This window comes from Emydura macquarii, unplaced genomic scaffold (assembly GCF_026122565.2).
Source record: "Emydura macquarii macquarii isolate MOO-44397 ecotype Brisbane River unplaced genomic scaffold, CSIRO-AGI_Emac_v2 contig_1254, whole genome shotgun sequence".
Classification (NCBI taxonomy): domain Eukaryota; kingdom Metazoa; phylum Chordata; order Testudines; family Chelidae; genus Emydura; species Emydura macquarii.
In genome coordinates, this window is record NW_027131391.1 from 5,886,018 (window position 1) to 5,903,951 (window position 17,934).

The 17,934-nt window shown below is 45.0% G+C and overlaps 1 protein-coding gene and 1 long non-coding RNA gene across 2 annotated transcripts in view; one reads left to right on the top strand and one right to left on the bottom strand.

The window, feature by feature from the left end:
- Positions 1-4,269, bottom strand: part of LOC137154478 (uncharacterized) — a 30,863-nt gene extending 26,594 nt beyond the window's left edge. Inside the window, exons 1-2 of the long non-coding RNA XR_010920219.1 lie at positions 4,155-4,269; positions 2,228-2,350 (exon numbers count right to left, since the gene is read on the bottom strand). This is a non-coding gene — a long non-coding RNA (uncharacterized lncRNA). The remainder of the gene's footprint in view (positions 1-2,227; positions 2,351-4,154) is intronic.
- Positions 4,270-5,491: 1,222 nt separating this feature from the next.
- Positions 5,492-17,934, top strand: part of TBX5 (T-box transcription factor 5) — a 46,342-nt gene continuing 33,899 nt past the window's right edge. Inside the window, exons 1-6 of the mRNA XM_067550158.1 lie at positions 5,492-5,755; positions 8,111-8,286; positions 9,855-9,949; positions 12,743-12,862; positions 13,610-13,757; positions 17,599-17,751. Coding sequence (XP_067406259.1) covers positions 5,737-5,755; positions 8,111-8,286; positions 9,855-9,949; positions 12,743-12,862; positions 13,610-13,757; positions 17,599-17,751 — 711 coding nt within the window. The 5' untranslated portion in view covers positions 5,492-5,736. The remainder of the gene's footprint in view (positions 5,756-8,110; positions 8,287-9,854; positions 9,950-12,742; positions 12,863-13,609; positions 13,758-17,598; positions 17,752-17,934) is intronic.

The window sequence follows — 17,934 nt, forward strand, 5'->3', positions numbered from 1 at the left end:
TATTTGCTGTTCTGTTTACGGGGCATGCTCGTAACTATTCTACAGCTTTATTTCGCATGGGAAATTAACGGGGATCAGGAAAAAATTAAACGGTAAACTTTTTTTTAAGTATCAATGTGGGGGAGGAGGAAAGAGGGGAGCGGAGAGAGAACCTCAAAACTTCTAAAACATGTTGTCCATCTCTAATTTAAAAGTGATCAACCCAGACTATCATCACCCCAGCAATTTTATTCTAGCGCAGGCGAGTTATATACCACTGAAAAACGGGATTTTGTAATGGAAAGACTGACCCGACTTGAACCAGCGTGGGCGTTATTTTGACACAGACATAACTATGACAATCCTCAAATGAATGCATTAAGTCAAAGGCCCAACCATTTAGGAAAGAGTGAATTTCTTTAAATACTGAAGCAACTTTTAAAAATACACATTATAGCCAACAAGAAAGAAAGAAAGAAAAAGAAAGAAAGAAAATGTATTACTCTAATGTTTCAGAGCGAGTGATGGTGTGGAAAGAGAAAATGGAAATCTAAACAGAGAGGTATTTCTGTATTGATAAACTCTCAGTGCATTCTGATGCACTCCCTTCTTTCGTGGACACCATGTTGTTACTAAAATGTTCAAATATCACCCTACAATTGTATGTGAGTGAAATCCTTTACCAAAAAGGGATTCCAACCAGCCACTATTTATTGTTCTTGATACCTTGACCCACTGCAAGACATCAACTTTGTGATCTCTCTCTCCTTCCCTGAGTAAATATTTAGATAAACAAGTAACGGATGCGAGGGACACAATGCAAAGCTGGCAGGCTAGCTGCATGGCTAGACACATGGGATACCATTTGCAATGGATGCGGGGCATCTTAAGGCACCACAGGTTCCAAAAAAGACTTCCCCGTTCAACGGTTGTTTGTCGGCCTGATCCTGTATTCTTTACTCGGGCAACATTCCCATTGAAGTCAATGGGTGTTATTGCGGGAATAGAGACGACAAGGACCGAGTCTCTGTGCAAAAAGTGAGAGAATGTCACTAGTACATACGTATGTATCTACACGCACTCCTACATACATACATATATGCTACATACGTATGCCTACACACAAACTGTGTGATTACATATATATCCAAATATATGCGCACACACATATATAAAATATGAGTAAACAACTGAGCAAGAAAAGAAACAATATGCATCTCTCTGTGGGTGTGTAGTTATAGATGTCTGTTCGCGGGGGGGGGGGGGGGGCGCGCGCGTACACAGAAGCATACATATATGTATTATGTGTATTATTAATTTTTAAGTATATCTGGCGTTGTCTGAAAACCCTAAAGGAAAATGATCAAAAATCTCCAACCTGTTTCAGTGGAAAGGTTCCACGCTCGAATGAAAAGGCAGAAAGTAATTTGTTCACTGGCGACACTAGGAGTTGAGCTGATTATTTGAGTGGTGGGAAGAAAAAGCCTTTAAAAAATAATTGCAGCGGCACGGTACCTCCGTCTCCTCTGGCTAGTAGGAATTTGTCAATTTCAGTGCAGGGATCGGGGCTGGGGGGGGGACATGATAACCAGTGTAATGTGGGAATGGGAACTTATTTTCATTTCAAAGGAAACAGCGTCCTGACACTTCGAGGCGAAGAACACATTTAAAGGTTAAAACTGAAATTGCAAATATAGGCAAGGCAGTGCCAGCCTGCTGTAGCATAGATAAAAGTAGGACCGACTGGAAAGCATCACGTTTCTAATGGGATTGTTGCTAAATTGTCCTATGTTGGATCTCCGTAAGAAGGAACTAACTCCTCTCTGGACAAACGAGTGTGTTTGTTTACTACCCACTCGATCAGGGAGCTCTGAGTAGGTTTCGCTGGTGATGAAAATCTCCATGCTGTGTAGATCTGGGGTGTGTCCCCCCCTCCCCCCAGTTGTGGATGCATTGCTTTTTAATCGGCCCTCACTCCAAAGAGAGGTTAGCTCTGCTCTTGTTTATTTGCGATGCCGAGGATGGACTGGGAGTGATTGAACCTGCACCCGCGGCTTCTTTTGCTCAGAGAGCATGGGGAAGCACTAGCCCCAATATGGTTCTGTGGATGAAAGTCTGGAGGAGGGAGGCGGGGAACACAACCACCAGAAAAAGCCATGTCACTCGCATGAAATAAGGAAAACCGTAGGGCAGAGAATCAGTGAAACAATAGCTGGGAAGCTCACGGGGTCTCTTTGTGTTCACTTACCTTGAAGTCCACAGATCCTGCTGCAACTTCTGGCTTTGTATCTAGGCTTTTTCTTCGAGTTGTCTGCGGTCCAGTCTATTTTCTTTCCTCTCGATTTCTCTTCCGATCTCTCTCTCTCTCTCTCTGTTGGAGGACACACTGTTTTAGCATCTTTTGGAAAATCTCTGTGCCCCGGGGGGGGGGGGGGGGGTGAAACGCAACACAACTTTGCACCAGCTTTAACAGAATTGTTGTACGTGCTCTGACTATTAACTGGCAGCGACTTATTAGCGTTTGAGAGGAGAAGAAGTTTTTTCGGGTCAGTTTCTTTTGGCAAGAAACCGCCTCAATTTACCATTTTATTATCAGTAATCGTGGCAGATAAGTGTGTCCCCAAGCACACTCGAGTCTGTGCAAATCACCAGGTAATCATTTGAGATCTACAACCCACTGCCCTTGCTTTCAGAGACGCCTCGGCATCCATATGACAAGTTTTCCTACTAATACTAACTGTATATTTTTAAAAAATTAAACTGCACCGTGCCAGTACCATTGGATTAAGTGAGCTGATCTTGGTAAGTCAATGGCTGTGATAGTAATTTCCCCCTTCCATTCCAAGACAGGATTGGACTCTGATTTTCCAGTCCTCCCCCTTTAAATATATTTAGCACGTTTGTTTGGTTATATTCTCTCTTCTCCCCCTCCCCCCCCCCAGCCTGGCTGTATTTTGCATTGCATTGAGTGGTTTCTTTGCAAAGGGGAAAACCTAACTGATAGAGCTTTAAAGGAAAAGAAGAATACAAATTAACCTTCCCCTACTGCTGCAGTCAACCATGACAGAACGGGCCAGTTGCGTGTATGATGACGTCTCTGAGTCCTATAGGTGCAAGGGTTGGTGAGATAGCAGCTATCGCCTTGAACTCTCTTTATTTTATTGGAGTATGGCTGGTAATAAACAGTAATATTTAATTTGTCTGAGACCACAAGTCGGCTTCTAGCTGGACGGCTCTTTCGCCTTGATATATACAGTCCTGGACTAAAGGTCCTTTTTCCTAGATTATTATTTTTTTTCCAACCTGCAGAAGGAAATAAACTCGATTTATTTGCGTCGTTTTCAACTTTTCTTCAAGGTCCTTGAAAAAGCTAGTTTGGATTTGGAGAGGTGAGTGTTTCCATTGCAATATTAGAGGCTGCAGGCAGAAGCGCTGCCTGATCTTTGATCGTAATGTCCCAAGCTGTGGATTGCAATTTAGACTAGATCATCTGACTTTGCATTTCTTTCCATTCGTGCTCTTTGGCTGTCATGTGGAAAACGTTTCTGTGGAAGCAACTTTCTAACTTGATTTTTAATTCTCAAATTTCACTAGCAGAATTCCATTTATGAGCCTCCCTATTTTGAGAACATGCGCGTTTCTGGAATTTTATAAACAAGCTAATCCTTACAAAATATACAAGACACTTGACATGGTGCCTCCAAGTTGCTTACCTGGCAACTTTCATTCAGAAAGCACTTGGGGGCTGCAGAAAGGAAGAAATGTCCTTCTCTTTACTTAACAGAAACAGAGATGCGATCTAGTGAATTTTACAAGATAAACAACAGGCATTTTCATGCTAAGGCCATATAAGCAGCTTGATTTATTCTGATATTTGCACTATTCATGGGGAAACACCTTTTTGCATTGCTCTGCACGGAATTTCCCCTTTTAAAAATAATAAGAAAATACTATTTTTAAATACCTGTCTCTGTTTTAATTTGTTGGTTGTAACTGTAGGTTCAGCTGTGCACATTTTTAAGGCATTTACTACTTCGCTAATTCTTTTCAAGTTGCAATGAAACTGGAGGACACATGAAGCATTTTAAGTAGATGCCAAACTCCACAAACCCATACACACACGTAGGCACGCACATATCAACATTTTGCACAACATTATCTTATCCCTACTTCACCTCGAACTTTCATAGGAATCCAGAATTAGCACGCCAGGGGCTTGGTGGTGGTAGTCTGGGTCGATTTTTCAGCCTTCCGTGAAAGTCTAATTGCAAGAAAGAAAGAAAAAGAAAGAAAGGGCAGAGCAGAGCCGATCTGAACCATGCCATTTATTCCAACTCTTATCAAAAATACAACCCACCAATCTGGTTCTCTTCAGGCTGCAGAATGCGACAGGGCGGCTGTTTACCCTGCGTTGACCTATTCAACTTTACCCTCAAAATAATACATTAAAAAGAGAGCGCGAGAGAGAAGGAAGATGCAGATAAAAACACATCCCCGCTTCCCCTGACGGCTTGATTATTTGAATACAGCAGAGCCTCTGAGCTTTTGTATATGTTTGCATTTTGCAGTGGAATGGATCGAGAATTCCTGCCCGCTTCGCAGAGGTGGGGGGGGGGGGGAGTGGGGGGGGGTCGAGGGGGAGGAATCTATTTTGTAAAAAAAAACAAAAAACCCCAACAACTTTGATCTTTCTGCAGATGCAATACAAAACGCAAGGCACCACCTTCATTGTGTGCTAAACCCATTTGGATTTTAGGAGGTTGAGTAACGAGGTGCTTCGGTTCCTTCTTTGCCCTGGGTATCCCTTTTATCCAATCTGGCTCGGGTCAGAGAGTCCCTTTTTCATATGTCAAAGTCCCCCAAGAGAACTAGAAAATATTGTTTTCTGAGCTGGTTTAAAATCTGTCCCTATAGATTCAGGGGTGTTTGGGGGATGGGAGCGGGGGGGTCGATGTATGGTTTGTGTTAGGGAAGCCGATGGTTTCTTTAGGGGATTCTCAGGCTTTGAATTTTCTCTCTGGTTGGGAAAGATGGATGGAAGGAGAGAGGGGGAGGGGGTTCCTGGTGAGTTTGCGGGGTTGTCTTTGTGCCTTGTTCTTGTTTGCCTGCCAGAAAAATAGGCTGGGAAGGGAGGGGGGGGGGGGCGAGGTCTGTTGAGAGACGGAGAGAGTCTCTCGGAGCAGGATCAGAACTGGTTGGCCAGAAGAGCTCACCACTTTGCGAGCAGAGCTGAGCCATCCCACGTCACTGCACCCAGCGCTTCCTCCGCATCTATTTCCTATGTGCAGCTAGCTCTGCTCTCCAGAGAGAGAGGCGACTAGCCAACATCACAAACCTGCTGGGGGACGCTGCTCCTGCTACACAACGACCGCCCTCCCTAAACTTTTTTTTTTTTTTGTTGTCGTCTTCCTCTCTCTCTCTCCCTGTCTTTAGAGGAGGAGGGCGGTGTGGGGGGGGGGGGAGAGAGGGGGTGCAGTGAGGGGGGAGAATATGTGTCTTCCCGATCAGGCTGAGAAGAAAGGCTCTGTCTTGGTCTCAGGATCCTTTCTGGTGCGTCTGACAACCTGGAAGTGTTTGGCGAGACAGAGGGCCAGAGGCAGTGTGGCAGTGGAGAGCTTTTTCTTCCAGGCTGTGCTTTAAAAATGCGGGCCTGACACTAAACACATTCAAAGGACATGCACACGAGGAGCCTGATCCCACTGTCATTTTTCCATTGCAAGGGGGGGAAAAACCCAATAAAGGCGATGCATTGATTGCATGGAATTCAACAAGCAAGGTAACGGTTCTTCCATTGCCCTCTATGTCGGTCACTCCCCGTGTCCGTGTGCGGGAGAAAAGGAGAGCGAAAGTGCTGGGGGGGGAGGGGGAAAATCACCGTGAAACAGACATCGTCCTTCCCAAGGGATGAAATCAGCAAAGGGGTTTCCCTCCAGGTGACCCCCTTGAGTCGCTGCCGGGGGAGGGGGTGACGAGCCGAGAGAAGAGAAACACAAATAAATGATGGAACAAAAGGAGAAGGGCTCGCGTGTGTGTGTGTGTGTGTGTGTGTGTTTTTGCCAACCCACCCGGTGCCAGCCAGCCGCGGAAGATGCATTTTTCATGGAGCGATCGAGGCCTGGTTCTGTCAATCTCCATTTCCTCTCCGCAGCTCTCCGGGAGCGGGGGGGGGGGGGGGGAGGGGAGCAGGGCGCGCGAATTGGGTTTAGACGCTGCGGTTATTTTCCCACCGCCCTCCCTTCCCCTCTCTCCCGGCTGCTTAATTATGTTTAGACCTGCCGACGTGTGGAGCCGGCCTCGGGAGCTGGCTGGAGGGAATTCTTCGCCGCCGCTGCCATGGCCGGGCTCCTCTTTGTTTTAAGGAACGTGCCTGGTTCCTAACTTCGCCAGCGGAGGGTGAATAATAGAGACACGCGAGGGAGAAATCGATTAAAAATGGATAAGGGCGGGCGTCTAGCGCGCGTGTAGAAACGGAGTGAAAACAACAGCCCAGAAGAGGGGACCTTAAATGGTCCCTGTCTCTTGCGCGCCTGGAAGAACAGAATTGCCATTAGCCCTCATGGTTTTTGAATGGACCGGTGAGACATCCCATCCAGCCGTCATGTATCATCCCTTCCGCCCCACACCCGCTCTTTTCACACACCTTCACTGCATGGAACCCCCCCCCCTTCGCCCTTCAGCCACTTATTACAAACCATCTGCCTGTGTGTTGTGGGAAAAAAGCATTTTAAGGGGGGGGGGAGGGGAGAGAAAACGAGATCTTTTTTTTTAAAATGATATTGGAGAGAGAAAGTCCCTTCTCTTTTTATTTTAAATCATCTTTTCGCCTACAACTACAAGTGCAAACACACCAAGTCCTGCCTCTATATTTAAAGGAGAATTAATTCAATCATTAATATTTAAAGAGAGTATTTTAACTACTGCTAGAGAAGCACACAGCTCATTGAGAAGCGATTATTTTATTATACTTCAAATATATTACTTTCTCCACCGGACATGTCTTTTAAAAACGGATCTGTTACATTATTTTAAATAGGTAAAAAATATTTCAAGTGACATTAATCATGTGAGTCCTTTAGAAAACATTTATTGGGATTGCTTTTGTCCCTCATTGCTGCCGAAAGGACCATTTAAAAAAAAAAAAAATCTTTGAAATTCACTTTTTCCTGTTGGTATATGATTGAAGTTTTCCCTCTCAGTTAAGTATAGTTTCTCTGATTTTGCATTTCTGCTGTAACAACATTGTAGTGCAGATCAATTTAGCTGCGAGTGTAACTGACAGACACATTTACTACACAACATTATACAAGGGCTTGATCTGTATTTGTTTGTTTGTTCGCCCCTTCTCTTCCAGTGACACTACCTCATATGCCATATTATCTATGAAAGGCAACCTCAGGCGTCGCTTGCAACGGCCTGGAAAAGTCACTTTCATGTGAGAATATTGATTGCTTCGTGGTCTGCATTTGCAAAGGAAGTTTAATTTTCTTTGAAAATGAGGTTATATAATTTGCTTCACGTGTCCCTGGGGCGGACGAGCCCTTTGAAGGAATTCAGTTCTCTCAAGGAATCATTTTAAGCAATATCAGTTGTAGATGGCTCCATAAATGAAGTGTTAGTGTAAGAATAAGAGTCAAGGGCAGTGTTCACCCCCCGCCCCTGCTTGCATATTTTCTTTAAAAAGTTAAATTTGTGATGAGTTATTATTTGCAACCCAACGCTTCCCCCAAAACCCAAAATATCCTGGTCCTTATCTTTATTGGCCTTTGCAGATATTTAGCCACAGCTCACGGGGAGGGCAGCTAAACTATATTGTTAATCTTTTTCGTGTGTGTGTGTGTGTGTATGCGTGCATGTGAGATGATTAATAAAAAAAAATGCTCTGCCTGCGTGATGTTCGATAAAAAATTTAATCTCTCCTGCGGACTGGAATAATAAATCGAGTCCTATATTTGCCCCCACCAGTTAAAGGGTGCGATATTTTTCTCTCCAAGCAGCTGAAGAGGAGTTGCTGCCAGAGGGCGTGTTGGGGGAGAAGGTTGTCTATCTCTATAGCTCTCTCGATACATTTTCTTAAATGCCAGCTTTGACTTATGTCTCTCTTATCTTTCCTCTCTCCTGTGTGTGCCTGCAGTGGGAGATTCAGCCAGGGAAACTTGTAACATGGCGGATGCCGAAGAAGGCTTTGGGCTCCCCAACACGCCAGCTGAATCGGAGTCTAAAGAGCTTCAGTCTGAAACCAAACCCGAGAGTCAGCTAGGGACCAGCAGCAAGTCGCCGGCCTCTCCCCAGGCAGCTTTTACCCAGCAGGTAAGCAGAGGAGGAGAAACGTTCGCTGGTTGCATTGTCTTTTCCCTGGTTGGGATTTGTGTTGAATTATTGTTGAGATTTGACTGGGTTTCTGCTCTGTAGCGATGGGTAATTCTAGGCATGAGACTGAGCCCTGGTGTCAGATTAGACCCGTTACAACTGCCGTAATAACACGTAGTTATTTTAATCACACGCACCCAAATGTACACGTATGCAGACCCAAAGACACACACCTAGACTGACACACACAACCACCGACGTACAATCAATCACGTACACATACAGATTTGATCGCCTGTCTCCCTCTCTGCCCGTGGACTGTACGCGTCTCTTCCTGCACCCGAAGGATTTGTTTTTAAATTGTAGAAATAACGGGCTCTGCCACGGCAGGACGCCCATCGTTTCTTTTGAGACACCTCGGACTGCTCAGCCTGGTGGACTGATGTTACTGTCTCTCTCTGGCGTTTGAACCCAACCGTTTCAGATGAAAGTAGGCCAGGACGCCGCTGGTACAGTTCACGTATTGTTCCGGCCTTTTAAACTAGAGCCTCCATCAGGGATTGGGTCGGTGGCCCCTAACACAGCAGGGAGGCACTGACACAGGCAGCACTTTTTCATGTCGATATTCAACTCAGGAACACATTTTTAATCTCTCTCTTTTATTTTGGTTCAGGTAAATCTAGGAAAGGAAAATTATTAGTGGGCGGCGAAAAGTAGAGACTAGAGAGATTCTAGCATGACTCTCCTTATTCGTATCTGAACAGTGTGTGTGGGGGTGTACATTTTAAAAACAGAACCACGAAACGCCACGCGATGATTGTTTATTTTGACCCACAATTAGGCGTTTTACTTTTGTGAGGGGGGAAAACAGATGTTGAGGCCCGATTCTTCGTTCCTGGTGTAGTTTTGGGGGTTGCAGGACGCAGGCTCGGGGCGCTCGATTGTCAATAGCGTATTGTTACAGCATTTCCATTGCAATCTGTGCACATAGATTGGGCTGCATGCTCAGCTGGTGCGAATCATGGTCTCTGGTGGAGTTATGGCCCGTTTACACCAGTAGACGATCTGGGCAATTGAAGTGTCCGGGGCAACTCTCCGGCTTTGCAGAGGGTATTTTATTCTCTCTCTTTCTTTCTTTGAATCGCCTCTGCCCAGGATCACTTTCCTCCCAGCAAACTCAAGCGTTGCCTCGCCAGACCAGCCCAGTCTATTTTGATTCCACTGGCCCTGTGCCTATCTCTAGACACATATCGAAAGGCTTCAAACTTCTCCTACGAGAGCGGGTGCAAGGCAGAAATCCGGCTCCTCGCTGAAATGCTTTGCAACCGCGTCTTTGATTTTTTTTTCCTGGAGATTTCCCTTCAATGAATCATCCCTCTGCGCTGTTCTGGGAGTTACAGTCTTTTAATGTCACGTCAGTTAGCACTGTATAGAAAGCAGAAGCGCTCGGCGCTGACATGCCAAAGTTCAATCTCTCTTCTGGGTCTCCTCTCCTGTTGTACCATAGCTCCTTGAAAACTCAGAGCTCGTCCTCGGCTTGGCTAACTCACTGCTTTCTTCATTTGCAGGGAATGGAGGGGATAAAAGTGTTTTTGCACGAACGAGAATTGTGGCTAAAATTTCACGAAGTGGGAACAGAAATGATCATCACAAAAGCTGGAAGGTAAGATTAATAAAATCGGTGGCTTCTATTTTTAAAAGGAATACGTATGTATATGATATATAAACGGATGCATATTATATACACACACACATAAGTACACAGATGTTTATGTACAAATATCACACACATATATGTACTCGTGTGTGTGTCTACCCAGAGAAAAAGATTGAAAACGAACTGTTTTATGATCAGACACATGACGTATAATAGACAAATATATGTATATTGCATGTATATATTTGTGTTCGTGTGTTCTGTGACACATTTGTGTCGTATGAGTCAGAAGTTCATTTGAAATTAATATAAAATCTAAAGACGTATAATAGCGACGTACCAAGGCATTTTCACAAACTAGAGTTCAAATAAACAGAAAGAAATAAAAATACGATTGCCCATTTGAAACTATAGAAATGTTGATGACATTTTCGACTGGTATTTCAAGGATTCTGAGTAGATTAGTGAGAAAGGCCGGTTGGAATATTTTCAGAGTGGGACCTCCACTGGAATATATACTAAAACAGAAGATATGTTTCTTCTGGCTTTTTATTTAACCCGGATAGGGTTATGGTTAATCCATTTCATTGGAGAATTTCCAAACTCATGCTGGTTGCAATCAGTTGGCCAAAACCTTACATTGTTTCATGCAATACAACTCGGTGAACGATTTAATTTTTTTTAAGTACAAGGAGTAGTTAAATATTTTGAAACGTATATTTTTCTCTGTTCCGAGACATTTATTTTGTGTTCAGATCTAGACAAATATACACACATGAAGAGAGACGCTAGACACTTCCCAGTCTTTCTGTTAAAAAGTATATATGATTCTAGTAAGCTACTATTTATGTATCTGTCTAGAACAACGTACAGGTTTTCAAATCTAAGTATACGGTGGAGAAAGAGAGATCGATCACTTCCATGGTTGGCTTGGTAAATCTAATCACTTAACCCCCCTCCCTCCCCCATTTTAAGCATTTGGTGCAATTTAACATTTTCCTTACTATTAATGTGTTGGGGGCACCGCAGAGCCAGTTTTGCTGAAGGAGCAGGGAAATAAAAGTTAAGCAGAAGAGGAAGTGATCATTGACTGAGACTGCCCAGCACAACGCTTAGAGGAATCGACATATATTATTTTAATTATTATATTCAATTGAACAATGTTCATGCCATCAGCATAAATAGCTGTTAGTTCGAGACAGTCAAATAGTCACCAGATAGAAAAATAGTTATAGTTCAAAATTATATTTACACTGCAACCGTACAACCTAGACTCAAACCTGCATTCAGTTCTGGTATACAGTGCTCGTTGGTTATGGTCTCCCAAGCCGTGCTTTAGAGAAAGAAGATACAAAGTTTTGCAGTGGATAACAAATAGATCTGTATAACGGCTCGGCTTCCCTTTGTACATACCGATTGTTGAAAAGATGGTATCGTTTTAAAAAGGAGAATATTCCACAGATAAAGGGACAGGATATAAACAAAGGGCTCGAACTCACCAGAACCATTAGGGAGTACGGTTTGCATAGAACAAAGTTGACTACATTAATTGTCCTGCTGAGAAAAGGGGAAGGAGCTTATAGAACATAGAATCCAACGCCGTGAAATGGTCAGCACATTACCTTGTTTCAAAATGTCAAGAATAAGTTACTTTGCAAATGATCACAGTGTACAGAACTGTGAAGAGAAACATCAAACATAGAGCATAAAATTCAAACAGATATTCCAGGATAGGCGTGCATAGAAGTGACATCTGGGTAGTAATGAAATAAACATTCACAACACAGCACTTTTATAGAAAGTAATTGCATAAATCACCCAGAATACACCAAAGAGTTTTACCTATTTATGTAACACTATTTTTATTGTTGTATCGCACTTGATTGGTTCTAGATTTAGGGATATAGTTATATTTCATTGTTTATGGTTTTGTTTTGTTTTTTTACTTTTCCTGCAGGATATTAAATATCAGGTTTTGCAATTTTTGATTAGCTACTTTGATCTGCACGTGTTTCCCCCTCCCCCCTGGTTTTCAAATCACTCAACAATCTGAACGAAGTAACAAGCAGGGCCTGATTTCATATTGCAAAGGTGTGAAAGCAAATCTAATTTCAGAAATCAGTCTGTTTAAGCTCTTTGTGTTTAAATTAAAGGATATAGTTTCGTATGCTTATTTCTAAACGCTAGCCAAAATAATATTGGAGTTTAACTTGCTTGTAGTGAAGGAAAATATTTCTAAAAGTCATTTTTCAAGATTGTTTGTTTCAAAATATTCGTCGTGTGTTTATTTATATGTATACATATTTTGTGTGCATATATAACAGTTAATGCACACACACACACAAGTATGATATATGCACAAGTATGTTTTATATCGAAAGGCCTATAACTGAGCAAAAAAGCACCCACCCTACTTACTTATGCAAGTGTAATTTATTCTTTGTAGGGATATAAATATAACTATTCTTGAAAGAGATTATATACTCCTGTATTGGAAAAGAATGACGAATTGAACTTCTGGGGAATTGATCACAAGAAGAGTAAAAAAAAATTCCTATCTATAATTAACTCTTGATAAATTAACTATTTTTCCTTAGATAGGAACTAGAACAGCGGAGCAAAACCCACGAGGAAAAAAGAAATGTTCTGTGTGTTTATGTTTGGCGAGTGAAATAGCTCCTGGTTGAATATTGTTGAATCACCCTATGGAATAATTCCTCCACAAGTGCCTGACTTTGCGATCCTCTTGTCATGTTCTCCTCTCTCTGTTTATGTTTATTTGTTTATTTGTTTTTTTAGGCGTATGTTCCCCAGTTACAAAGTGAAGGTCACTGGACTCAATCCAAAAACTAAGTACATACTGCTCATGGATATCGTCCCGGCTGATGATCACAGATACAAATTTGCAGATAACAAATGGTATGCATGCATGGGGGAACGGGAGAGGTGTAGAGATAGGAGAAAATCTGTGTGTCTGGCTTGTACAGTTAGCAAAACCTAGTTTAAAGGGGTTGAAAAACAGCGTTTAACTGTCGTCTTGTGCTATTAACAAGCTACAAAAGAAGAGCTGGTAGGGGGGAAAGGTTGCAGGAATTCAGCAGAATATCCCCAAATAGTTCCAGTCTGCCAGCCAAACTCTTGGGGGGGGGGGGGGACGGGGACAAAACAGAGAGGGGAAAATCTATTTCAATTAGCGAACAATAATGTTAATCCTGTTTGACGATGAGATTATTGGTTATTGTGGGGACAACAATTTAATTGCGTTTGAGAGAGAAAAATCTCCATGAAGGTAAATGTTAAGAATGGCCACATGGCCTTTTCTTTGGGGTTCGCCTGATGCACGCTAATTAGGAAGGGGTTAAATGGGAAAGAAGGGGGGGGGGGAGAGAAACCAACGGAAAACATGTAAAAAAAAATCTCAATTCATCTCCAGAGCAGTGTGTGTTCGGGTCTCCTTCCCCTGACAAAATATGATGGGACGGTCCCAGCCCCACTCCCTTTCCAATCGGGGAAAGGAGATCGAGCGTGGGACGCGCTCCGGTTCGCTCTAAGCCGGATCTGCCCGTTCCAGGCGTGCCTTTGACTGTGAACACGCTGATCTGGTGCTGTGTAGGCCTGACTCCGGTCCCCAGGGCGCTAAGCTGGCTTTGTGTACCTTTGGTTTAGGTCAGTGACAGGGAAGGCAGAGCCCGCCATGCCAGGCAGGCTGTACGTCCACCCGGACTCACCAGCCACGGGGGCCCACTGGATGAGGCAGTTAGTTTCTTTCCAAAAACTCAAGCTCACCAACAACCACCTTGACCCATTCGGACATGTAAGTACCTTCGCGAGGGAGAGCGCTCCTCTGTCTGTTACCAACTCAACTCCCCGTGGGGCTGGAAGGAGCCCGCACCCTACTGGGGGCAATTAGCAGCACCGCCCTGCACAGAACTGCCCTGCTCTACCTCCCTTTAACGTGAAGGAAACCCAGGCTCGGCCGAGCCTGGTGCAAAACGATCGCAACACAAGGATGCCGGCTCAGGGCTTAGACACTTGCTGGGCGTGCTGGGGTAGGTCGGTTGTCCAATCCCTCAGTGCATGAATGAATAGGGGAGCGTCGATTCAGGCTGATTTTTTTTTGGCACTCGTTGGCTATTTTTGTGACATCTCAGTTTGTCAGATGAAATGAAAAGTCAGCAGGGGAAAAATACTGGAGCGGGATAGAAGTTGCATACGAGTAACGTGGGTATTAATTTCATTACATGGCTTTTGATGCACGCTGGTGGCTGACAGAGTCCTAGGACTGTTGTCAACAGTTGGATATAATTGAGCTGTTACTTCGTGCAGACGTTCCCGTAAGACACATGGTGGTGGTGCGGGGCGGCGGGGATGCTTAGCGAAATAGAAAACATGATTGCATGTCTCTGTGCAACTTGGTACGGTGCTGGATCTGATCTGATGTTGTCCCAGTAACTTGGCAGCTGTACTCCAACACTACAAAGCGCAGGCCCGTTTAAAGAAACAGTGGAGTGTAATTCTTAGGGAAAGGAAAACCTGAAGAAATCCTATAGGGGGCAGATGCAAAGCTTATGGGGATGCAATGTAAGGTAATAATGCAGCGGGTGGGGGAGGGGGCCAGGCACTAGAATGAATGATCCTTTTACTGAAAGAACGTGGTACTTTTTGTATCAAGGGATGAAGCAAAGCTCACGTTCACACCCACCCACGCCCCTTTCTTTTTTTCATACACATCCTGCATCAGAGCACGTGGCTGGATGTGAAAACCTGCCGAGGTCCCATTGTTATGGCTTTTTCTCTCGCCCCACGAGTCTAACACAAAAACCACGCTGTGGCCCTGTTTTCATTTGCAAGTATTTTAGCCTCTGTGTGCATCCTGGGGTGCGTTGTCTGTCCTGGATCGGATTGTAGCGTCCCAGGGCAGTCGCGTTCATTCCGATGTCATGGGGTGGAAAAGTCTTAGGTGTCTGGTCAGTGGGAGAAACCCGAATTCATGTTCATTCGAAACATTCTTGAAAATTGAGGTGCATTGACTAGGAGTTGCTTATACAAATCTCCCACAGGGCATGGGCAGTGTTCTTAAAACAGGCTAAACACCTCCGTGAACTGGGTTAAAGGTAAAAATCAACCAGGCCTATTTATTGAAGGAAATACGACGGACTGTGTTTTGTGTGCCCCGCTTCCAAATGCAACAAGGCTCAACGCCCCCCTCCCCAGCAAGCGCTTCATGCACACAAACGATTTCTGCCAGTCCCCTCGGGGTAGGTGCAGGGCAAGGCCAGCGTGTGTGAATTGCCTAGCCCGGAACAGTCGTTTTTAGAATAGCTAGAAGTAGACAGCAGGGTATGGATCAAGATCCCCCAGGATCTGTTTCCAAGAGTGTATTTTCCAGTCTCGTTTCAACACTTTTTTTTTTTAAATTGACAAATCTTGTGCTATTAAATCCATATACACGTGATCTCCACGCCTCGAATGAATTCTCCATGTGTGGACTGCTATGGCAAATAGCTAGTCACGTGGAAGGGGGAGCTACGGAACTGGGGGTGGATGTGAGATCCCAACCGAATCGATCCCCATTTTCCTCTTTTTAATGATGGTCCGCTTACCCCTCCTCGGCCGGCTCCCCCCCAACAGGGCATCCCCTCCCTTGACGATTCTTCCCTTAGATTCCTTCCCCCACTCCAGGAGAGGGGGAATAATTCGTGCCCAGCAACTCCTGGCGCCTCTTTGGAGGGTTAGACGCCAGCAGCAACTGCCCCTTCCCAATTCTCCCACCCCAAGGCCGTCCACTTCAAAGAGAGTTTTAAGGAAGGAAGGGGGAGTAGGGGCTGATCCACGCTGCCCTTGGAAGGAAGAGGCCAGCAACCATTTTACCCCCTGCTGGGAGCAGGCGGCGATATGAAACAGTCTCTTTAAACAAACCTAAGGCCCTGCTAGACAATAGGGACTTCAGAGGATAAGATGCACCAGTAAGACCCTCAATTAGAGTCGCTGTAATGAAATTAAAAATCATTAGATCGTTCACCGTTGATGTCCTCGATTTACCGGGATGTCAAAGCAATTTGGCTAAACCCCCAGGATGAGAGGGCCTGGCAGGCAAGGATGACTTCCAGGGGCCGGGGCTGGCGGGACAGACTGCGTCTGTCTGTCGCCAATGTTCGCAGCAGTCATTATCATTACAGAATACAACCCAAGGAAGGGTAAAAAACAGGGAGGGGGTGGGATTCTTTTCTCCCAAGCTTAGTCCTAGTCGAGGGCCAACCTTTGAAAAGAGACAGGGTCTGGTTTTACTGGCATCCAGAGATGTCTAGGCAAAGGTGGGTGGCTTGGTTGGGAAAATCATTTATCTCTCTCCGTCTACGAGGGGCCATTTAAGACCATGCATAGCTCCTAGAGGAACAAACTGAGGGTCAAGGCTCAAACTGCACTGGTGGCCATCAGAGATCAGCCCCGAGCTGTATCCAAACAAATAGCCACGCTTCCTTGTGCGGACATATTTGTTATCCATCCGGGCCCAGATGGATGGATATCGGAAAAGGACGACTTTTCCAAAGGTTGTTCTTGGAGGAAAGGGGTCGCTCATTCGAAATGTCTTTCCTCCAAGAATCTTTGGGTTCTTCTGAACCATTGTCACATTTTGAAAATGTCAAGCTGCTCCAGTTGTGTAGCTTTTTAAAATGTGGATAATTAAAAAAAAAAAAAAGGGGGGGGGGGGGCGCACAACAGGACAGTCAAAGAAACAGAGATTTCAGTGTAGGTCCGAGCGAGATCTTCATTCCGGCTGTGGGCTCCACACTCATCCAGCTCTCTCAGTTCTGAAGGGTGAGGGTTAACCCTTCCACACTCAGCTCAACAAGACGACGCCGTCCCTTCCCCAGCCGACCCTGAGACAGCTTAATCGCTGAAGGAGGCACGTAAGGGAAATCCAGTTGAATTATCAATCCACATGGGTCTTCAGTTCAGGCCTTTCCCACCAGATGAGCAATGAATAATTTACGATGCCCGAGGAATTAGATTATGTAATTTCTGCGGGGTCGGATTTCCTTGAGCACTCAACCCCACCCACCGTAATGTGACTAGCAGTGCAATAATCATTGCAGTCAAAATAAAGAGGAGACTCAGATCTAGAGCCAGTGAGCCAAGTGCTTCGTTTTCGGTCATTGCTTTGCACCTGGGAGAACTGGTGGCCCCCTGGCTTTTATTAAATGTAAATACCTCTGAGAGACCCAGGCGCACACAGGTCCCAGCAGTTCCTTACCGTGATGTTATTGCACGATCACGCTTACCCAGGAACCTAATTTATGGCCATGCTTGGTGTAGATTCCTTGCTGGGATGAATTTTATGTTCCTGTTGGAAAATAGCCCCACTGCTCATTTCTGCTTCCGTTGTCAAGGGGCTGGCTTTCAATGGAGCAGAAGGTCGGCCTTGTTGGTAAAAAAAAATAGTTCAACTCTTTTTGCTCCTTGGGAGACCCATAAAGGTGCAAACACCCCATTTTTAGAGGGAGTAAAGTCTATGAATGATCAAACCAGCTCACGGGGGGCTCAGACGCGCCTTTCCCAGCCCCCAGCCCCCTTGCACTGGGCTCCTGGCCCGAGGAGAGAGTGAAGGGGCGAGGGCTCGCTGCTTAACGCGCCCTTGTGTGTCTCTTTTCAAGATCATCCTGAACTCCATGCACAAATATCAGCCCCGGCTCCATATCGTGAAAGCGGACGAGAACAACGGATTCGGCTCCAAAAACACGGCCTTCTGCACCCATGTCTTCCCCGAGACGGCTTTCATCGCCGTGACTTCCTACCAAAACCACAAGGTAAAGAGGATGGCTTGGCCACGCACCAGGGAAGCGTCTGAGTGCCGGGGCCAGAATCTTTGCCATTAACGTGCAGTATTTCCCGTCTCCCCACGCAGTCACACAGATCCCCTCCCCTTTCCCTTCCCCCCCCCCAATCACACAGATCCCCTCCCTCTCTTCCCCGCCCCCCTCCCCCAATCA